The 21349-nt window shown below is 45.4% G+C and overlaps 12 protein-coding genes and 1 non-coding gene across 13 annotated transcripts; 5 read left to right on the forward strand and 8 right to left on the reverse strand.

The window, feature by feature from the left end:
- Positions 1 to 28: 28 nt before the first annotated feature.
- J056_001559 (uncharacterized protein) lies at positions 29 to 2366 on the reverse strand (the record flags this gene model as incomplete). Its single annotated transcript, XM_009271187.1, has 4 exons — positions 29 to 68; positions 116 to 2040; positions 2085 to 2275; positions 2324 to 2366. The coding sequence occupies 4 exons, from the start codon at positions 2364 to 2366 to the stop codon at positions 29 to 31; spliced, it is 2199 nt and encodes a 732-aa protein (XP_009269462.1).
- A 116-nt stretch (positions 2367 to 2482) lies between these two features.
- Positions 2483 to 3735, reverse strand: J056_001560 (Cytochrome b-c1 complex subunit 9; the record flags this gene model as incomplete). Its single annotated transcript, XM_009271188.1, has 6 exons — positions 2483 to 2542; positions 2595 to 2729; positions 2924 to 3154; positions 3209 to 3340; positions 3390 to 3478; positions 3528 to 3735. 6 exons carry the CDS (start codon positions 3733 to 3735, stop codon positions 2483 to 2485), a joined length of 855 nt encoding a protein of 284 aa, XP_009269463.1.
- A 62-nt stretch (positions 3736 to 3797) lies between these two features.
- Positions 3798 to 4954, reverse strand: J056_001561 (uncharacterized protein; the record flags this gene model as incomplete). Its single annotated transcript, XM_009271189.1, has 5 exons — positions 3798 to 3982; positions 4041 to 4194; positions 4241 to 4346; positions 4400 to 4791; positions 4847 to 4954. 5 exons carry the CDS (start codon positions 4952 to 4954, stop codon positions 3798 to 3800), a joined length of 945 nt encoding a protein of 314 aa, XP_009269464.1.
- Positions 4955 to 5266: 312 nt separating this feature from the next.
- Positions 5267 to 5536, forward strand: J056_001562 (40S ribosomal protein S29; the record flags this gene model as incomplete). The annotated part of the gene is made up of 3 exons (XM_009271190.1): positions 5267 to 5365; positions 5415 to 5480; positions 5528 to 5536. The coding sequence occupies 3 exons, from the start codon at positions 5267 to 5269 to the stop codon at positions 5534 to 5536; spliced, it is 174 nt and encodes a 57-aa protein (XP_009269465.1).
- An 875-nt stretch (positions 5537 to 6411) lies between these two features.
- On the forward strand, positions 6412 to 6496 carry J056_004891. Its single transcript has one exon. It is a non-coding gene; the product is annotated as a tRNA-Trp (tRNA).
- Positions 6497 to 6649: 153 nt separating this feature from the next.
- On the reverse strand, positions 6650 to 7480 carry J056_001563 (uncharacterized protein; the record flags this gene model as incomplete). The annotated part of the gene is made up of 7 exons (XM_009271191.1): positions 6650 to 6670; positions 6723 to 6736; positions 6798 to 6819; positions 6876 to 6929; positions 6984 to 7009; positions 7074 to 7304; positions 7351 to 7480. The coding sequence occupies 7 exons, from the start codon at positions 7478 to 7480 to the stop codon at positions 6650 to 6652; spliced, it is 498 nt and encodes a 165-aa protein (XP_009269466.1).
- Positions 7481 to 7548: 68 nt separating this feature from the next.
- J056_001564 (50S ribosomal protein L36) lies at positions 7549 to 7875 on the reverse strand (the record flags this gene model as incomplete). The annotated part of the gene is made up of 2 exons (XM_009271192.1): positions 7549 to 7560; positions 7618 to 7875. 2 exons carry the CDS (start codon positions 7873 to 7875, stop codon positions 7549 to 7551), a joined length of 270 nt encoding a protein of 89 aa, XP_009269467.1.
- A 154-nt stretch (positions 7876 to 8029) lies between these two features.
- On the reverse strand, positions 8030 to 10406 carry J056_001565 (uncharacterized protein; the record flags this gene model as incomplete). The annotated part of the gene is made up of 6 exons (XM_009271193.1): positions 8030 to 8677; positions 8726 to 9894; positions 9949 to 10124; positions 10172 to 10229; positions 10282 to 10330; positions 10377 to 10406. 6 exons carry the CDS (start codon positions 10404 to 10406, stop codon positions 8030 to 8032), a joined length of 2130 nt encoding a protein of 709 aa, XP_009269468.1.
- A 243-nt stretch (positions 10407 to 10649) lies between these two features.
- J056_001566 (uncharacterized protein) lies at positions 10650 to 11212 on the reverse strand (the record flags this gene model as incomplete). The annotated part of the gene is made up of 2 exons (XM_009271194.1): positions 10650 to 10734; positions 10782 to 11212. 2 exons carry the CDS (start codon positions 11210 to 11212, stop codon positions 10650 to 10652), a joined length of 516 nt encoding a protein of 171 aa, XP_009269469.1.
- Positions 11213 to 11238: 26 nt separating this feature from the next.
- Positions 11239 to 12571, forward strand: J056_001567 (Ceramide glucosyltransferase; the record flags this gene model as incomplete). The annotated part of the gene is made up of 2 exons (XM_009271195.1): positions 11239 to 11269; positions 11319 to 12571. 2 exons carry the CDS (start codon positions 11239 to 11241, stop codon positions 12569 to 12571), a joined length of 1284 nt encoding a protein of 427 aa, XP_009269470.1.
- A 159-nt stretch (positions 12572 to 12730) lies between these two features.
- Positions 12731 to 16131, reverse strand: J056_001568 (Guanine exchange factor for Rac 30; the record flags this gene model as incomplete). Its single annotated transcript, XM_009271196.1, has 3 exons — positions 12731 to 14293; positions 14340 to 15973; positions 16098 to 16131. 3 exons carry the CDS (start codon positions 16129 to 16131, stop codon positions 12731 to 12733), a joined length of 3231 nt encoding a protein of 1076 aa, XP_009269471.1.
- A 151-nt stretch (positions 16132 to 16282) lies between these two features.
- On the forward strand, positions 16283 to 20059 carry J056_001569 (Pre-mRNA-splicing factor RSE1; the record flags this gene model as incomplete). Its single annotated transcript, XM_009271197.1, has 4 exons — positions 16283 to 17194; positions 17239 to 19128; positions 19186 to 19794; positions 19841 to 20059. The coding sequence occupies 4 exons, from the start codon at positions 16283 to 16285 to the stop codon at positions 20057 to 20059; spliced, it is 3630 nt and encodes a 1209-aa protein (XP_009269472.1).
- A 345-nt stretch (positions 20060 to 20404) lies between these two features.
- On the forward strand, positions 20405 to 21211 carry J056_001570 (Cell division cycle protein; the record flags this gene model as incomplete). The annotated part of the gene is made up of 1 exon (XM_009271198.1): positions 20405 to 21211. One exon carries the CDS (start codon positions 20405 to 20407, stop codon positions 21209 to 21211), a length of 807 nt encoding a protein of 268 aa, XP_009269473.1.
- Between the last annotated feature and the right edge of the window lie 138 nt (positions 21212 to 21349).

Below are 21349 nucleotides of genomic sequence, written 5' to 3' on the forward strand. Positions count from 1 at the left end.
GTTTGATATAAAGGTCTTGTTTGTCCATCTACTCATTGTATCTTGGTGGTGGTGAGTTAATTACGTAGCTGTTGTATGTTAGTCTTTCTCTACATCCGCATACACCCTTACTCACCCTTTCGTCGTTCCACTGCCCTTCTCTATCTCCACTCTGATATCATATACCAAATTCCCAGTACTCTCGTCAAACTCTATTGAAGTCCAGTTCCTCCTTGGCATTACATATGGGTAATCACTTTCCTCTCCATTGGTATCAACTTGGAACAACTTGACTGCATCCTCTTCTGTTTTGATATAATGCAAACTCTTATGCTTCTTGGTAGCGAGATAGTTTACCACTTTAGCTGCAACTGGTGGTGGTGGAGTGTTTACGATAGCTGACGTAACGACATTAAACATCAATTTATGGTCCTTAGTTGGCTCCTTCTTCTTGCTGTATGTTCTACCAACTGCAGCAGCGTGTACATCTCCAGAAAGGAATGATATACGAAGGTTCTTGTCGAGTGCCAATTTCTGACATTGTTCAATAAACCAATTACGTTCCTTCTTGTGATGCTTAGCACACCAATGATCATTTAAATCATCAAGCAGCTCGGCATCTTTGTTAAATTTATTAACAAACCCATTCAACCCAAGCCATGGATGTCTACCGATAAATGTGAGCGGGTTACCTTTCCACTCGAGGAACTTCTCCGCAAACACCATTCGCGGATAGAGGAGAGGCACACCGATAAGCCACACAAGCTGCTCGACTTGCTCAGGCAATCTCTTGATAGCTTCGAAACATAAATCCCACGTCGTCCTGCTGCACATCTGATCGAGTTTCCTCTCAGCTCTGCAGTCCAGTCCTAACATGTAAACCTTTGGTCCGAGGTACGTGAGTGTGTTGTGTGTAGGGAATGGTATGTAGACACCCTCGCCACCAATAATCATCGATTTGAATGTGTGCGGTTTCGGCGCTGGCACTTTGTTTTCCTCCGCTTTCTGTCGAGCTCGGACTTGCGCAGAAGTTATTTCACCGAAGCCTTGCGGAGATGTGATGCGAGATCCGTCAACTTCCATAACTGTAAACTGCTGGAAGAGGAGATACCAGAAGTAACCACTTGTACCAATTTTATTGAAGATGGGCGAATACATAAGCTCGTCCGGGTAAGAGCCGAAACCATCAATGAGGTCGTGGTCATCGAGTATATTTACTTGGGGTATTTTTGCAACAGCTTCACCGAAAGAACCTGCTCTGAACCACTTGGAGTAGTGATTAAAGAAGAACCTATCGAGAGCAAACGCAATTGGCTCAGTTAGCGGCATCTTCTGCTTCTCTTCACCATCTTCCATACTAACCCAATCCTGCAATTCAGGCTCGCGCATGAGGATATCACAATAAATCTGATCACCGCCTCCAACGACGGTATGGAATGGTTTCTCCTTATGTTGTCTCAAAACATCATCCCATAGTCTAAATGGACCGTTAAAGTCAGCTGGGTTGACTCCCATCGAGAAACCATTGCAGCTCTGACCGATCCAGCGTAAGTGTTGGGAATGAGCGGGGACGTGGAAGGCATAACGAGCGCCACCATTGATGCCATACTCAACGGCATTCTCACTCTCGCCTAGTGGAACATCTATCATGAACCTCCAGAATGTGAAAGTACCTGAAGGTCCTCTATAAACATAGATAGGCTGGCCGTTAACGGACTTCTGACCACCGTTCCAGCTGTAACCAAGTATCGGGGTTGGGTCGTAGGTGCTTCCTTCGTCAGCAGTGACTATCATAGCAGCACCATACCAAACGCTATCAACAACGGTATCATACTTGAGCATAGGACCACAAACGAATTGCAAGTGTGGTTTGAGGTTTCCCAGGTTATCACGTTGAGATAGGGACCTCTTTATGCCAGCGTCTGCGCCTGTAGCCTCTGCTTCCTGCTTACTGATTCCAGGACCGGTGTGAGTGCCTTGTAGCTGCACAGCATTTTGGCTAATAGCGCTGCCTGGAACTTCATTTGTGGGTGCAAACGTAGTTGGTCTGTAATTAGGTTCCTGTAAGCTGTGAGTGGATATTGTGACAGTGTGGTGACACAAACCTCGTAAGCAGTCGTAGCGTTGGCGTTTGGTGGATTAGGAATGGCTTTTTCGACCTCATCGGAGGAGAGTGGTGGCTGTGCATTTTCAGCGTAGCGTTGCTCGTCTGCTGCGCCTTGATCTGGGTGCTTGTTGAGTACCGCTGGTTCAGTTTCTGCGGGTGAGTCGCGGTGTTGGGCGTAGTAGCGGAGTTCTGCGGGGGTTATTATTATAGCACTATAGTTTCATCAAACAAACTAACCTTCCTCCGCTTTCTTTCTCTCGGCGTGGCTCACTCTGTCCATCGTTTATCTTCGCAGTTGCGGATTAACGACACAAGCAAAAGCCACCGAGATATTTAAATATAAAATGAATTTTATTTATTTGTACAGTTAAATTACTCGCCTTACTCAAACAATGTCTACTCATCGTCTGAGCCACCGGCAGCGAGAATCTTTGCACGGACGTCTGGCCATTGTTTCTGTCAAATGTGGTCAGAAGGGTGCGTGGACCAACAAACAACCAGAACTCACGCCTGCGTTGTTCTTATCCCAGATAGATGTCGTTAAAACGTCGTATCCAATTCCGAATGCAAATGTACCAACGAAGATGGATGCGACGTATGTACTATTACGTTTGAATAGCGTGTTGTTGAGTGTTTGAGCAAACTACGTGTGTTTTAACCTTTTTATTCACTATCCACGCTCTATCCACTCACAGACATGATGATTGAAAGTCGTTAAGATAACTAATTACACTCAAAACACATTCATCTGCTAATCTATCATATTCTTATTATACTCCCAGTTTTCTCCTCTCTTCGTCAGCTAAAAATCACTTCAAATCGTTTGAATCGACTTACATCAATCGTATACTTGTAACTCGTATCAGAATTATCTTTTAACACCTTCATTATACGTGTATGACTATTCCCTGGCTCGTAGTATATCTGCAGCTGTCTAAACCTTAACGACTGGTAGAAATGTGATCCGAAGAATCCTCCAATGTAGTGATTCTGATCTGAGGCAGAGGAAGTAGACGCTGTGGATGCATCTTCTGCCTTTCGAAGTATCGCGTCACTCGTACTCAAAACCTTTTATAATCAGTTTAGTTTCACTTTGATAGCCCTAGAAACACACACACCTACTTTCACAGCCATCTCCGTATTCAACTTGTTGATTGTCTTCTTTAGGCTACTCATCACTGACATCTTCTCGCTCTGCTTTATATCTGGATATCGAATGTAGTTTGATATCGTGTCAATAGCTACCAGCTTTATCTGGCGTGTGCAGTGAGCCATATAAGCTGAGCAATCCACTTTAACCCACATCAAATGGCTGGCTGTCAATATACCCAGGTAAAGCTATCATAGTTGCCAGAAATGAGGTAATTGACAGTATCCTGATGTACTTGACACCTTTGCTCCCTCTTTCAACTTAAAATCTCCCAAACAAGCCTCTACTCACGCTCCATAACAATATCATCCCCTGTATCGTGCAAGTTGAGATCACCGTTGGTATCGATGATTAGTGCATATGCCTTTTCATTACCTTGCTGATTGAGGTACTCTTTGACACTGCTAAGTAATATACGCGTCCGCCCAACCCCAGGAAGTCCAGATGTATCCGTATACACATCCCCGCCTTCGAGAACAACACGCTCGATTGATTCCATGGTTGTTTGATGGATAGATACTGTTTCCTTTATTAAAACAATCAAGCATGTATAAAGTCATTTTATGATAAAGTCGCATTCGCAAATCTTCCAGCCCTACAAACACCCTTGTCCGTCTTGATAAGGTGTGGCTTGCTGTTCTCTGGATTGATCCAGCAAGCTTCGAGTGTATCGAGTGTTCTGAATCCTGGTTGAATGGTCTCAAACACCTTTTTCTTTGGATTGAGTTGACTTTCTGGTTGGCCTTCTGTGTGTGTGTTAGATGTTTTAGATGTGTTGGCTGTGTCAGCTGTATAGGTACTCACCCTCATATCCTTCAAAGTAGATCCTATCACCTGGCGCACTACCTTCTGGTGGATTGACAAACTCAACACCGCCATCCTTGCCGTCTGAGGAAGTGGCGCAAAGAACCATGGCAAATGACTTGATACCTCTCATAGAAGCTGGCTTGAGGTTGCACTTGAGGTGTGTCAGATGAAGTACAAAGAATGTTCCCACCACTCACGATTGCAACTATCATCTTGTCTTGCATTTCTTCAATAGGCACATACTTGACCAATCCAGATACAACGGTTCTGGTTTCCGTGCCGAGATCGATCTGCTCGACGTACCTGGAGTATTATCATGAGCAAGTGAACGAAAACCAACAACTAAAAACACCCACAAGCTATCAGCATCTGGGTGTTTGTCCACCTTGACAATCTTACCAACACGCAGATCAATCATGTGAGGGCTTGGTGGTTGTACAGGGGCTGCAGGAGCAGGAGCGGCCTTTTCCTTCTTTGGCTTCTCAGCCTTTTCCTTTTTGCCTTCAGCAGCAGCACCCTGTGCACCCGCCTTAGAAGTTCCAGCAGCGCCCTCATTAGCACCGCCAGCTTCCTTCTTTGGTTTCTTCTCCTTAGGTGCCTCTGCAACACGCACAGGTGTTGGGAATGTCGTGAAATCAAATGTAGCCTGTCCAAGGCCCAATTTGCGCGCGGGTGGGAGGTTCTGGAGGAGAGAGAAGTATCTCACTGTGTTTGGGAGAGCGTGGAGTTGTGCTCCTTGTAATTGTGTCTGTGTGTCTATCGTAAGCGCTGTCTTCTCTGTCTTCTCAAATGTAATAACTTACAATCGATGGGTGCAGCTTCTTGTACATTTCCAAATCCTCTGTGGTGTATATGTGCCCGTTAACGAATGTCTTTGGTGCTATTTCCTTTTCAAATTGCGCTAAGTCCATGGCGATGTGGGTACAAGGAGGGCAATGAGGGAATTGAGTGTGAGTTGAAGTGGACATGCGGGGGTGCTTGTGAGCTACCAGTAAATACCACAAACTACTTCTAGGCGCTGTTGTGTAGCGCCCACCAGTACTCAACCATAGTACGGCAACGTATACCACCCCAATTGAAGCGAATAAAGCAAATAAAAATAAAACACACGCACCAATCACAATAACCCACTCACACACCAAATTCTGACACTCAAATCAAATTTTTGTCTCAAGTGAAGACCTGCGAATCGCCTGATCCCCAACTCTCACCAAGTTCTCGATATGGCCCATTCCAACGTCTGGTACTCACGCCCAAGAATCTACGGTAAAGGTTCACGTAGCTGCCGTGTCTGTGGCAAGAACGGACAAGGTTTAATCCGTGTATGTTGGCTGTGTTGGTGGTGAGAAGTCGGTCTAATCCACTCAATAGAAATACGGTATGGATATCTGCCGTCAATGCTTCCGTGAGAATGCCAGCGCTATTGGTTTCGTCAAGGTGCGCTTCTTTTCTCCTGCGTTTCTACCACTAACAGATTTTCGCAGTACAAGTAAAAACAGTTCATTTCGTTTACTTGAAGTATTATATGTTGCATGTTGCATACATAAAACAGACGATTCCTGGAATTACCCTTTTGATCAAGTGTCTACACCGTCTTTGAAGTTCGACTCGATAGCGGAGGATGTTGCCGATTTCCACCTTTCAACTGAGCATTTCACTGTCGATAACCCAAGCGACATGATTCTGAGTTCTTCAGTCAGCTTTACTGAGATTGGGTTTAGGGAATACCTCGATTTGGCATAGATATTCCCTCGAATACCGTAATTGGATATGGGTGGATTGAAGGTATTCTGCCTTGTGATTGTTTGAAATGATATCCAAGTAACTGTGCTGTAAGATATGAATGACGAGGAGTGAGACGCAAGATATGATGTATCTTATACATAGAGACTCAAATCACTCGCGTATCATAGGTGCTTTACAAGAAAAGTCAATCAAATTACAACTTCCAACCCATCATCAAATATTTGTGTGCTTCCCCTGCCCCACATGAATAGGCCTTCAGTGGTCTATTTCGCAGTAGATGAGAATAGGTGAAGGTAAGAAACTAAACAGAGTCATCGAAATATGATAAAACTGATGATGATGGAATCTGAATGTATTCGTAAGACAATGCATGTTTAAAACTGCGTTCATCAATACTTCTTATAGCATGAGGAGTCAAATGGGGTGCCCAATTTAATTTAAGCTTTAATTGCCTAGCGTCGTAAATTGTAAATTGTTGGTCTCTCAGTCACGCTGAATCACCGGAATATCTACGGTACATAGTTAATTGCTATTCGATGAGTTTAAAAAAAAATTCGTGCAGGTTTGGGCTAAAGACATATTGCTTGAGTATTGTACTATAAAAGAACAACAGTGTTTCAACGGCTGATTGGCGCAGTGGTAGCGCAACAGATTCCAATCTGATTGGTTCCATCTGGAGGTCGGGAGTTCAAATCTCTCATCGGTCAAACTTTTGCCCTCTTCAACAAGAGTATTTTGTGAACTCAAGAAATCTCTTTTCACTAACTACTTTTTTGTATAAATTAAGCTAATGTATCACAGGTAGTGCAGTGGATAAGGATGAATGAGTGGGACAAAATGATATATGATATGCCAGAAAGCTAAAACCAAGATCCGAGAGTCTATAATTATTCGTAGTGTTAGAAATATAAGTAAGAAGGATAAATAAACCACCTTCTTTGCAGATTCTGTGAAAAGTGTCGGGAGTGAAGTGTTAGAGATATACCAATCTACACAACCCATACGCACCTTTAGCAGCTGTATTTTGAGCCTGTGTTGAGTGTAAGAAAAAGGGCACTAAAAGGTCACAAAACCCCAGAAACGCACCTCGCCAGCCATTTTAGAAGCGTTTGAAGCGAGCCCGTGGAACTGTTCCTCGACCTGAAGAAGGTGATGTGAGAAAGGATGTGTATAAACGGGCAACAAGTGTCTCACCTGCGTAAGTACCTCTCCTCGTTCATCTGGATAAGCACAGGGGTGGTGAGCAAATGATCAAATCTCTTGGCAAAAAGCATGATGACCCACTAAAAGCACGCTGGACTTGAGTGAAGATGCTGTTTTCATTAGCATCACGCTCCTTAGCGCGGTCTTTCTTGTATTGGTAGTATTTCTTAAGATTAGTGTCCTCAATTTCATCCTCTTCATCTGCCCACAAATCTCGGTTCGATTGTCTCCAGCCCTGTCTGCGCTTATCTTGTTTAGAGGAATTTTTAGTGGGTTTGGAAGAGGTGGGCTGAGTAGCACTGCTATCGCCACCTTGAATTGCTGTGAGATTTAACCGTTTTAGCACCGTATCACCCACTCAATTTGTTGGAAATGGAGGAGAACCATGAAGGGGAGGAAGTGGAAGTATCTGGTTTACTATTGCTGCTATTGCTATTGTTGTTATTGCTGCCATCGTCACCGCCTTTGAATTTACTAAAAAAGCTCATGCTGATGGATAAAGGGAATGGAAAGGGGAAATCAATTGAATGACAATATCTGAATAACTATTATAAATCTAACCTTGGCGCTGTATTGAGTATATCATTCAGCCTTGTACTTATACTCAACACACTACACAACTCACCTGCTTATGCTTTGGATCCTTTGAGCAAATAACATACAACCTCGCCTTCCTCCTGACTATCGAGCAACCGTCGCACATTTTCTTTACAGAGGACCTAACTTTCATTCCGTGCTGTTGTTGGTGGTGTTGCTGCGTCGGTGTACTCGTATCACGGCTACTCAATGGCAATAGCGTTGATTTAGATTGTATCCCGCGTACACTACTAGTCAATGGCTGCCTCAGCCCACTTATCGCACCTCTTCCAACCACTCTGAGCATCTTATTATATGATGGATGTAACTAACCGAGAAGACTTAACATTCGCTATAGCTATAAAGCAATTTGATTACGTTAAATTTACAATTAGGATATAGGAATTTATCCAAATTCATCTAATATTAAGTAGAGTGAGATTCTTTCTTTACCCACCGACTCATGCATGCTTCTGCGCCTGCGTCTCGGCAGGTGGTACGGCAGTCTCCTCGCTATTAACACCTTTCACAAACGACTTGACGCAGTTCGCCATAGTCACTGAAGCTCTTGAAATCGGATCAGTCTGGTAGAAGTTCTCGAGCGGCTTCACGAAAGCCTTAGTGGATGTGACTGGTGTGCCCTTCTTCGCCATTTCAGCCAACCCCAAGCCGACAGACGCTGCAGAAGGCGACTCGAGTTCATCGTATCTCGTCAACGCAGGTGAAATCTCCCACAACCTATCCCTAACGCCAATCACATCCTCGTACGGTAACGGCTTTCCAACCAGCTCAGAAAGCGCCTTAATTATCTTCCAATCCTCTCTTGATGCTCCAGGTGCGGAGATGGCAGCACGTCCTAATTGCGCTCTCCCCTCTGTGTTGATCCACGTTGTGCCCTTCTCCGTGTACGCCACACCCGGAAGTACTACATCGGCAAATTGCGCACCGTGGTCTCCGTGGTGTCCCTGGTACACAACGAAAGCATCGCGTGGAATCACTTGAGCATCAAAGTCGTCCGCGTTGAGCAAATACACAAATTTGGCCTTGGTTGATTCCGCTTGTTGGGAAGGAACGAAACCTACATCGTAAGCAGCTGTGTGTGATGCTGCCTGTTAAACTTGTTAGAATACACCCTTTTACATCCACTCCAGACTCACCCTTTGCAATGTAGAGAAACCATTCCATTCCTCAGTGAGGAATCTGTCCTTGTTGGCTTCGACGTGCTTCGCTATGGCTGCATAAACAGACTGGCCATCGTCATGCTCAGTTACTGCTGAACCAACCACTATCAGTGGCTTCTTTGCCTTCATGAACTTATCGGCGAATGGAGACTTGACACCACCAGAGAGGAAGTCACCAACAGTCTTTGCATCTACGCCAATATGTTCGTAGTCGTATATAGCATCAAACTTATCACCGATAACACCGAAATCAGTGTTGTTGTGGAGGTATCCCTTACGGAAACGCGAGTTGATGACAGCAGCTTCGTGGCGTGGGTTAGTACCGACAAAGAGAACAGCATCAGCTTCTTCAGACGCAGGAATGGTGTTGTTATAAAGGTAGTTTGAGCGATGATCCACACCGTGTGCTGGAGGGGCAGTACCCCTCTTAGTGTCAAGAGCAGTGTTTTCAGATCCCAACTTGTTAAGAAGATCTTTGAGTGCAACGAGTGATTCAGTGTCTGCGAGAGAACCAGCAATAGCTTGAATTTCATCACCCTTTGCACCAGATTTGGAGAGACCATCTGCAACAGTGGCGATAGCACCTGGCCAAGAAGCAGATTGGAATCTATCACCAACTCTGATCAGAGGGTTGGTGAGTCTTTGATACTTCAAACCATCACAAGCGTAACGAGTTCTGTCACTAATCCATTCCTCGTTCACATCGTCATTAACACGTGGTTGAATACGCATAACTTCATGACCTCTAGAGTCAACTCTGATGTTTGAACCGACGGCGTCTAAAGCATCGACAGTCTCTGTAGATTTAAGTTCCCAAGGTCTAGCGGTGAAAGCGTATGGCTTTGAAGTGAGAGCACCGACAGGACACAAATCGACAATGTTACCGGATAATTCACTATCCAAGGTCTTTTGAACGTAAGTACCAATTTCCAAGTCATTTCCGCGACCAGTGGTGCCTAATTCCTCAACGCCAGCAACTTCATTTGCAAATCTGACGCATCTTGTACACTGAATGCAGCGATTCATGGAAGTCTTAACGAGAGGGCCAAAGTCTTTGTTCTCAACAGCGCGCTTCCCGGTGACTTCGAAGAATCTCGAGCGATCAGAGCCATAACGCATCGATTGATCTTGTAAGTCGCATTCACCTGTCAATCAAAGGTGAGTAATCAGGAATCCCATCAACAGCCACCGAAACTCACCTCCCTGATCACAAATAGGACAATCAAGTGGGTGATTGGCTAGTAGGAATTCCATGACACCCTCGCGAGCCTTGTTGGTGCGTTCAGAGTTGGTAAAGACGTTTGAGCCAGGCATAGCAGGCATAGCACAGCTAGCCACAGGCTTTGGAGCGCGCTCGACTTCAACGAGGCACATTCTGTGGGTGGGTGAGAAATCTGGGTGCTATGATTGGCTGTGGCTAACCTGCAGTTACCAGCAATAGCAAGACGGTCGTGGTAGCAGAAGCGAGGGATCGTTGCGCCTGCGCGGGTGGATTAGGTTGAGTGCGTGTGGATGGTTGTACTCCAACTCACCAGCCAATTCACATGCTTGAATGAGAGCTGTGCCTTGAGGTACTTCAACCTGAGCGGGGTTAACGTAAGCGCCACCAGCTACCCGCTCTACCCACCTCCTTGCCATCGACCGTGAGCTTGACCATCGGCGTGGCTTCTGCCTTGGTCGATTGGCTGGTGGAAATGCCCCTAAGAGACCTCTTGTAGCCACCACCAATTCTACACCTTGAGATTGTATTTCTCAGCATTTTATTTTTTATCACGTCGATGTCGTCTAATCGAGAGAGATGATTGGGCGAACGGGGCAACACACCAAATTTGATTATTTAATTACATATAATATCGCATCTTTTATATATTTTGTATACCTTATAACCCTATTTGGCGGTTTACTTCATCGCCTCTTTACGCCTTCTGATCCCATGTACCAGGCTAACCTTATGTCTAATAAATTCTGCAAATCTTCTTCTGTGTCTGTTGTGTGTGTCAGCGTGCGTGTATATTTCCAAAACTTCGCCCACCTCTCTCTCCTCAGCCTTCTACGCTTTTCATGAGGTTTTTCATACCTCTCACGCAGCATCAATTCCCTCTTTACGTCATTCTTAACCAGCGTCCTATTGAGCATTCTCCAAGCTCTATCTGCCTGTGCCGTTATATTGTTTTTATCGTACTTGCCCACTGTAACTGTACGTCCTGAATACAGCGACAACGGCTGGATATGTTCGAGTGTACGCATACGCTGGTTGTGATAATTATTCCAACTCTCTTCTGGTGTTAATCTGCCTGTGCTGGTTATTGGATTTGATCCATGCCTGTCTGTTTGTTGTTGTTGCTGTTGCTGCTTCTGCAACCCTAAAAGACGCGCCAATCCCGCTTGTGGTTCGTGTGTTGAGTATTTTCTATACCCCATCCATCCCAGACGCAAATTCCTAACTCCACCGAGTACATTCATCGTGGTGGTAACGGGAATAGCTGTGAATGGCCCACCTTATCGATTTTCTAAGCAGAGGTGGGGATATTCCTGTCTGCTCCGCTCTCCCTCACCTGCTCCTCTCCAGTCTTCGCCATTGCCATTCTCGCCTGGTCCCTTCTCCTCTCCGCCATCTTCTTCCTCGCGTATGCAACCAGCAAGCGCAAATACAAATCCTTACCGCGCTCACCTCTCTCCTCGCTCCCGCGCGACGCTGTACCCGGTGTCACTCTAATCCGCCCTCTCAAAGGCCTCGATCCGAACCTCTACGCCAATCTCGAATCTGGTTTCACGCAGGACTATGCGAATCTCGAGTTGATCTTGGCCGTAGCTACACCCGCTGACCCTTCCATAGCGATAGCCGAGAAGCTAATGGCGGTGTATCCGCATATCCCTGCACGCATACTAGTCGGTGAGACAAACATGGGCGTGAACCCGAAAGTAAACAACCTCATCAAGGCATTCCACGCGGCACACCACGACATACTATGGATAGTCGACAGCAACGTGCAGCTGACGAGCGGTGTATGTGCGCGCTCCGTAGACGCGCTACAGCGGCCCTCAACGCGCGGCAAGCGGGTTGGACTAGTCCACCACATCCCCATAGCTGTGCATCCCTCTCTTGACATGGGCGCGCAAGTCGAGCGCGTTTTCGTTAACACCACGCACTTCAAGATGTACACAGCACTCAATGCGCTCGCCATAGACAGCTGCGTAATGGGTAAGAGCAATCTGTACAGACGCAGCGACGTCGAGAGATTGCACGTCCCAAGCCCCACTAGCAAATCTGTTCAACCACCTCAGAGCGGTTTGGAGGGATTCGCGCGATACCTTGCTGAGGATAATATGATTGCACGCGCTCTTTGGCACGATCTCGGTCTCGATCATGCCCTCACGGATGACGTCGTCGCTACGCACTTGGGTGATATGTCTCTCATGCAATACTTGGATAGACGCGTGAGGTGGATTCGCGTACGCAAGTATATGGTCTGGCTAGCTACAATCCTCGAACCTCTCACTGAGAGTGCCACCCTCATTCCCCTCTTCATCGCCTCCCTGAAGCTGCTCACGGGCGCTAAATACCTCTTTTTAACACTCCCCCTCCCACTCTTGGCGGCTTGGCTGGCTGTGGACTTGGCTATCATCAACTCATATAAATACGCCTCCCCACTTTACATTTCCCCCATAGGAACCTCCTTACCCCAATTCATCGCTTTTTGGTGCCTCAGAGAACTACTAGCCTTTCCTATCTATCTCATGGGCGTCTTTGGTAGTCAAGTTGGCTGGAGGTCTGCTCGATACAAGATGATGGCACAGGGTGAGGCACTGCCAATTGAGTAAATGTTTAGGTGAATATATATGAATAGTGTAATCGATTAATCATAAACTAACTCTTTAATACAATTTGTTAAATAGAATATGGTGTGTGGTATAACTACATGTCTGTCATCGCTCATCATTCATCCTTCATCCTTCGCAGTAACTTGGCAGCATCTTCATCTACGACCAAGCCGCAGACATATCCTGGTTGATAGTCTGTGCCCAGGTGAGAGCCGTAGAGACGTCTTCGCAATCGAGATAGAGGATAGCGCGATGATCGACAAGGCGGATAGTGCTTCCGTGTACGACAGCGGGGTGAGAATTACCAACCCTGAGAACGGCGTAAAGATCGACGGGGCAATCAGGGTCTGTGCCCAGCGAGGGGTCTTTACAGAGGACCATGAGATCAGTGCACAGCAGACCAATGAGGGGTCTAGCAGGAGCAGTGTCCTGGTTGAGTGCGACTACACCAACATGTTTCGTCTCCTCCTCAGGGCTAATAGGAGGAATCTGAGCGTCAAATTCGAGTTTCTTCACCACCTTTAGTAGCCGCAGGCCGCCATCGAGGAGGAGGCGGCGATGAGGTTGAACGAGTGGGGAGGGGAAACGACCACGAATGCGAGCCTGCCACTTAACCAATCTAAACCTACCTTCAGCGTCACGTTTCGATTCGTTCATGTCCGTAGCAATATGCGCAATGTGCGCCAGCGCCTGCACCAGCGGTTCCGCCTGTTGCCTGTGTGTAGTGTATTTTAGACATTCCTCTAGCAGCATCCTGTATCGCGGGATGCGCTGGATCGGTAGCAGTAGGTAGCTCTCGAGGTTCATCTGCGTGTGTGCTGGGTGCTTCCTCGCTGCCTTACAGAAGTGTCGAATTCGCTTCTTCTCCTTGCTGCTCAGAGGTGGATGCGCATACGGCTGCTTGCTCGCTGGTAACGCTATGTTCATCCCGCTCGGACCAGAGCTCACTGTCAGATTCGAGAGCGCAGGAGATACTTGCCCATTTACCCCTGGACTACGCGGACTCAGTGGTGAGCTGTACGCCTCCTTTTCAAGCCACCACCGTGCCCGGTTCTGCGCATAGTCAAACTCGTTGATGTAAATGTTGTATATCTTGAGGAACGCAGCGTGTCGAATAAATATTTTGGCTACATTCACCACTATCTCCTCAGCTGGCGCATATAGCGCTTGCTCTAAAGATGGTAGCATTGAGTCTCTATGGAATGATAGTAGCCCTTCTACTCCCATGTACACCCTCTTGCGCTCCGCATGCGAAATCTCAGTCTCAGAAGGTACGACATAGATATCGACCAATTCTTGCAATCCCTTCACGTACGTGCGCTCCGTCTCAATTATCTCCCTTATTACGTGGTATTGTCGTTTGGGATCTGGTTTGCCCTGCACAGCAGGGATCGATGGTAGAGGTGCTTCTTTCTCTTTCGTGGAGTGGCTTGATTTGTCGTCAATTGATGACAACGTTGTGCGGTTCGATTGTGACCACGAAGACTCAGATAACTGCCTCGAAATCAACGATGATTCGTTGGTGTTTTGTCTACCCATTATCTGCATGTGCGATGGTAAATTACTCTGTGGGCTGGTCGACAGCAGTGAGCTGTTTGGTGGTGCTAGCGTGTTCGACAATGTGGAAAACTTTGCTGAATCTCTATTAAGTGGTATTGGCAAGTAAGACGGATCACTTTCAATCTCAATCTCCTCTTCTGCGTCAACACCTAAATCAAAAAGCTAGCAATTTGTTAGTCAAAACCAAACTTTAGCCCATCAAACTCACATCTTTGAGGTAGTTCATGACAAATTTGAACCCCCTTCCATACTCCTCCTCGCGTCGGTCATGGGCATCCATTGGACTGTTCAGCCAGTCGCTTTGTTTATTTTCATTTTCGTCAATTTCATTGAAAGTATCAGCTACTGGGGATGTGCTCAATCCCAAACCATTTGCACCGCTCAGAGGCAGGAATGATCTTCTTTTGTTGGCCTTTGATGTTATTGTTGACTCATTCGATTCAGGATTGCAAGCCGATTGGCGATTCAAAGCGGCGATGTTTATCGTGCTCGCACTTGCACTCGAAGCAGAAGCCTTTGGGGGATTAGTTTGATGATTTGAATAAGTAGTTTTGAGCGCAACATTTGAAGCACTCCTAAGTCTATTCATGGACATTTTCTTGAAAATACCCCACTTTTTATTAAGTGATGATTGGTTGTCTGCTGGATTTTGGGATGCTGTTAACGTGTTGCTTGATGTATTGTCAATTCCATAATACATACTGGTCATTCTGCCAGGTGCCTTTGGAGTTTCATTTGAAATATCCGTTGTTGATTTCATTCTTCTCATTGAGTCCGGTGTCTCGGGACGTGCAGTGACTGGACTTCCGTCCGAAGTCAAAGACCTCAGTTGAGGGGAGAGACGGTTAGTGGCGCTACTCATCTTTGGCGTTGGAGGATTACTAGATTTGTCTCTAATAGTCCGTGAAAGAATAGGAGAAATTATTGGTTTCCAAGGAGCGCAAAATGAATTATCATCCACCAAAAGCAATTCCAAGTTGGGGAGCATACAGAGCCAAGCAGGGAGATTAGGCATTCTATTGTTCCGTAAGGAAAGGGTGTTGAGCCCAGTCATTCTAGTTAGTTCACGAGGGAGTGTGATTAGACCGCAATTATCAGCTTTAAGGAGGCGTAAATTGCTTCCTAAGGTAGATATAACAGCTGGGAGAGTAGAGCCAGTGAATAAGTTGTTTGAAACGTTGAGCTCTTCGAGCTTTGTGAGTTGAGACAATTCCTCACCAAAGTTGGTGATACCGCAGTTTGGAATATCGAGGACAAGCAGGGATTCGTAGTTGTTGTTGAAGAGAGAGCGAAGGAAGGAAGGGGCAAGTTCTGGGGTGGTTGTATGACCAATCATGACATGAGTGGCCTTCTCTGGAACTTGAACATGCTCCAAGTCAGCGTGTATGGATCTGAGGGTGAGGTGGGAGCCATCGTCGAGAGAGCTAAGGGCTTTACTGGGAGAAGGCTGGAGAGTATTGCTGCCTTGCTCAATGTAGTTAGTGTATGCGTGACGTAGAGTGGATGAGTCGAACAAATTATCGGCCTCTTCATCGGAGGTGCTTTCGATACTTGGTTCTGAGTGGTGATCTGAGTTGGAGGAAGGTTGTTGGTGCGGGTGAGGGCTGAAATCGTGGTGGTTTTCGTGGTGATTGTAGTGCTCTTCCTGGTTTTCGATGTTCTCGGTGTCCCGCTGGGCGTCGTCGTGATCGTCGCCGCTGTTCTCAGCGAGATCATTGACGCTGCCAAAATAACCCGGGCTTCCATCAAAAGCAAAAGCGGCTTGAGCAGACTGAGCCAAGCTTGATTGAGATGGGCTCAAATTAGAAGCCAAATCAGAGGACATGACGACTGCTCTCCTGGCTGTAGCGCTTGTTAGTATCGCGTCGAAAGAGATGGGATTTAAACAGAAGAATGAAGATGAATAAATCGGGCAAATTAAATTCAAATAATAAAGAATAAAGAATAAATAACAAATATTACTCACCCTTTCTAATCGCTTTCTCGCTGTCTTGCGCCATCTCTTATCTGCGCTGATGGACGTTGAGTTTGTAGAGTGTTTGTTGAGTGTTTTATGTTTCTATGTTTCAATTGAAATATTTCATTTTATGTGTTTGGATTTTAAGGAATTTATAATTTATACTTGTTCTTCGTCCTCACCATCCACCATCCATGTCAACGCTGCATCTCTATAACCTCACGCTCGAAGAACCGCAGAAAATCAATGAATCTATCGTTGGACAATTCAGTGGCTCTAAATCTCAGGAGATTGCAATTAACAAATCTAATATCCTTGAAATCTACAAACTCAATCTCGATACGATAAAACTAGAGCTCATTACAAGCTACAGGCTGTTCAGTATTATTAGATCCATTCAATCTTTCAAGTTAACTGGCTCGAAGAAAGATTTCATCGTCCTTACCTCCGACTCTGGTAATCTCACCGTCCTCGAATTGGTCGCTGAGAAGCTCGTCGTTTTACATTGTGAAACTTACGGTAAATCTGGCATCAGGAGGATCATCCCTGGACAGTTCCTCACCTGTGATCCTAAAGGTAGATCCCTGATGATTGCTTCCCTCGATAAATCCAAGTTGGTTTACATTCTAAATAGGGATAACCACGCTAATCTCACTCTCTCATCTCCATTAGAAGCTAACAGATCTCACTGTATCACTCACCATATCTCTGCCGTTGACACTGGCTACGAAAACCCTCAATTCGCCGCTTTAGAAACTGATTACGAGGAATTAGACCAAGATCCATCTGGTGAAGCACTCATTAACAGCAACAAACTCATCACTTTCTATGAACTCGACTTGGGCCTTAATCATGTTCTCAAAAAATGGTCTGAACCCACTGACCCCAAAGCAAACATGTTGATTCAAGTTCCTGGTGGCCAATCTGCCTCCACAGACGCTTTCGATGGTCCTTCTGGCGTACTTATAGCTACCGTTGACTATCTCATTTGGTATAGACCCCAAGCTGATCCACATAGGGTACCCATCCCAAAGAGAGACCATCCCCTCGACAATAACTCTTCAGAGGGAACCATCATTATATCAGCCGTACTGCATAAGATGAAGGTGTGTTAACGATCTCCGTTTAGAACTAAATTGACTTCATTAAGGGCGCTTTCTTCTTCTTATTGCAGTCTGAGCAAGGCGATATATTCAAACTCACCATGGAACTAAATGGCGAGGATGTTATCAGCATGCGCATCAAGTACTTTGACACCATCCCCCCTTCAACCTCCCTCAATATTCTCAAATCCGGTTATTTATTTGCATCAAGTGAATTCTCCAATCACAAGCTTTATCAATTCCAAAAGTTAGGCGACGACGATAACGAGCTCGAATATTCCTCCTCAAGTTATGAAAACAACGGCATGCCATCCTTGGAAAATCCACTTCCAATCGATTCTGTTTATTTCACCCAGCGTCCACTCGACAACTTAGTTCCAGTAGATGACAGACAATCACTCGCCCCGATATTAGATGCCAAAGTGCAGTCCATCTACTCCGGAGATACTCCTCAAATTTACACTGCATCAGGTGTTGGCTCACGCTCTACACTTAGAGTTATGAGACATGGTTTAGATGTCGTTGAAGCTGTTAGCTCAGAGCTGCCTGCACCACCTAATGGTATTTGGACACTCAAGCAAACCTCTAGTGATAGTTATCACTCCCTCATTGTCCTCTCCTTTGTCAACGGTACTTTAGTCTTGGGTATTGGCGAGTCTATAGAGGAAGTTTCTGATACAGGGATGGATACTTCCGCCTCTACTCTCTCGGTTGACCAGATGGGCGATGATACTATTCTCCAGGTCGTTCCTCATGGCATCAGGCATATCCTTGGTGACAAGCGCGTCAATCAATGGAAAGCACCATCAGGTACTTATGTTACAGCCTCAACAACCAACTCACGCCAAGTTTGCATCGCTCTGTCTAATGGGGAATTAATATACTTTGAGATGGACAATGCAGGCCAACTCAACGAATTTCAAGACCGCAAAAGTATGGAATCAACAGTGTCAACAATTTCTATTGGTGAGGTACCAGAAGGTAGACAGCGTTGTCCATTCCTCGCTTTAGGATGTGATGATCAGACAGTCAGAATAATATCACTCGACCCAGAAAGCACACTCGAGGTCGTATCAGTACAAGCAGTAACAGCGCAACCTTATTCCATCTGTGTTGCTGAGATCTTCGATAAGAGTTTAGACAAGTACAATCCTACTTTATTCGTCAACATTGGTTTGATGAACGGTGTTCTGCTTCGAACAGTGTTGGATACAGTCAATGGTAGTTTGACAGATACTAGAACTCGATTTTTGGGTAACAAGCCAGTAAGCCTACGTCGAGTCATGGTTGACAAGCAACAAGCTGTGCTGTCTTTATCGACGCGTACACACCTGAATTATGCTCACGGAGATCAAATGTACTTTACTCCTCTTCTTTACGAACCGCTCGACCAAGTCAGCTCATTCAACGCAGAGTTGTGTCCGGATGGTTTGATCGGTATCAGTGATACAGTTCTGAGGATTTTCACACTCCCCAACATTGGACAGAGAATGAAGCAGGATAGTGTTGGATTGTCATACACACCTAGGAAATTACTATTACACCCAACGGCACCATTTTTCCTCACCATCGAAAGCGATCATCGCACTATTAGCAAGGGAAGACAAAGCGAGCTTTTGACACAAAAGGGCTACAATCCATCTGCTTATCATCACAACAGTCTGCAGTTTGGTAATATTCGCACGGAAGCTGGTGACTGGGCAAGTTGCGTGAGATTGATAGATCCAGTTACACTCAACACGGTCAACAAAGTTGAATTAGACAACAACGAAGCAGCTTTCAGCGCTGAATTTGTGCAGTGGATTGGTCAAGAAGATGAAGTGCACCTGGTTGTTGGTACAGCGAAAGATAGAGTAATGATGCCTCAATCGCACAAAGAAGCATATTTGAGAGTCTATAAGGTCACGGATGATAGTCAACTGGAGCTGCTTCACAAGGTCAGTTCGGTATAATGATTTTTACTATCTCTAATCGTAATTCTAATGAATCCACAGACGGACGTTGATGACGTGCCCTACGCACTGCACGCGTTTAAAGGCCGTTTATTGGCAGGCGTTGGTAAGGCTTTGAGACTCTACGAACTCGGTAAAAAGAGACTGCTTCGTAAATGCGAGAACAAGTCATTTGCGGCAGGCGTCGTTAATCTCAACGTAATTGGATCTAGAATATACGTTGGTGATATGCAAGAATCAGTTTCTTTCGCTGTTTACAAAGCACCAGAGAATCGTCTGCTGGTGTTCGCCGATGACATACTGCCGAGATGGACAACAACAGCAACACCAGTTGATTATGATACAGTCGCGGGTGGGGATAAGTTTGGCAATATATTCGTAACTAGAGTCGATAGATCAACATCTGACTGGGTCGACGAAGATGAAAGCGGTGGTGGATTGATGCATTCAAGAGGATTGTATCATGGTGCTCCAAATAGATCTAGACTGTTGGCGCATTTCCACGTTGGGGATATTATCACCAGTATAACTAGATCTCAGTTGAGTGCTGGTGGTAGAGACGTACTTGTGTACACTGGCCTGCACGGCACAGTTGGAATGATAGTACCATTTGCTAGCAAGGAGGACATTGAATTCATGTCAACATTAGAGGTGAGTTTTGCTTTGCTGTCTTTGCTAACATTACTAACTTATCCAGCTGCATATGCGTCAAGAAGCTCCAAGCTTGGTTGGTAGAAATCATCTCGGCTTTAGAAGTTACTACGTACCATGCAAAGCATTCGTCGATGGTGACTTGTGTGAACTCTACGCAGGCCTGCCTGTTACGAAGCAACAAGTGATTGCAAATGAACTGGATAGAACATCTGGTGAAGTACTGAAGAAAATAGAGAGTCTAAGATCATCTGCTGGGTTCTGATAAAAGTTTTTAAATTATATCATTGTTACAACTGCCTCTGTTATCCTTGCGAATTTGCATGTCTGTTTCTCATTACGCAATATAACTTCAACATATTCGTCGATCAGCGCCATAAAGGAATATATTGTGCGTGAGTTGTGATGGAATGCGGTGATCTATTAATTGTACTCATGTTCTTTACTCGATAGAGATATGGAGGAGATAATACCACTGTTGTACAAACAAGACGTTCTCAATTGCCAGTTTAGCAAATGGCATTCGAAATATAGAAAATTGTCCTCAAAGGCCAAGGTTGTGCCTTTATCAAGTGATTTTATAGAGTACCTTAACTCGGATGGAATTGTAATGCCCGCTGAGTGCAACCAAGTCGAAGACAATGATGACAGCGACGAGGAGCAAGTTGAATCCCCGACATTCCCTGAAATATCAAATGAGATTAGGGCAACTATAGAAAAATACGGCACAGTTATCCCGAAACTTAACTGGAGTACACCAATCGATTCGCGATGGATCAATCCAACAAACACGATAAGCTGCACAACGTTAGATGAGGTATACATGCTTCTCAAGTCCTCAGATTTTATTGCAGGTGAGCTGGCTGGCCAAGCGTTTGAAGAATGCGTAGATGGTCCACCAATTGAAATAGAATGGGAATTAGCTTTGAAGCAGCATATAGAAATCTCGCGCAATCAGGAGTTTAGAGTATTCGTCAGGGACAATAGAATTGTCGGGATCTGTCAACGTGATCTCAATTTCTATGACTTCTTGCAGGATACGCAGACACAGGATCAATTAAAGAAACTGATTGAAAAATTCTGGCTGGATCACATCAGGGACACGTTCTCTAGTAATAATTACGCAGTGGACGTCTATATCAATCAACACGATAGAGTCATCTTGGTCGATTTCAACGTCTACGCATTAAGGACCGACAGTCTTTTATTCAGTTATGAAGAGCTCAGTGAATTAGCTCAATCAGACGCGTTCCCATTCAAGGTGATTGATACTCCTGCCGATCCACTCGCCCAAACCGGGTCTTATTATGCAAGCTCAGCTGTGCCGAAGGATCTGATCGAGGCTAGTCAAGGGAAGAATGCCATGGAATTCCAGCAGACCTGGAATGAACTTATCGATTCAAGCAGGAAAGCTTAAAACGCGTCACTTATCACCACGACCCCGCATTTGAACCTCGACTCGAAGTAAAGAAAGACTAGGCACGGCGCAGGAGAAGTAAAATACTTAACTCGTGTCAGCATCTATATATTATTTCTACACAATTTATGAAAATAA

The sequence above is a fragment of the Wallemia ichthyophaga genome, assembly GCF_000400465.1.
Source record: "Wallemia ichthyophaga EXF-994 unplaced genomic scaffold scaffold16, whole genome shotgun sequence".
NCBI lineage: Eukaryota > Fungi > Basidiomycota > Wallemiomycetes > Wallemiales > Wallemiaceae > Wallemia > Wallemia ichthyophaga.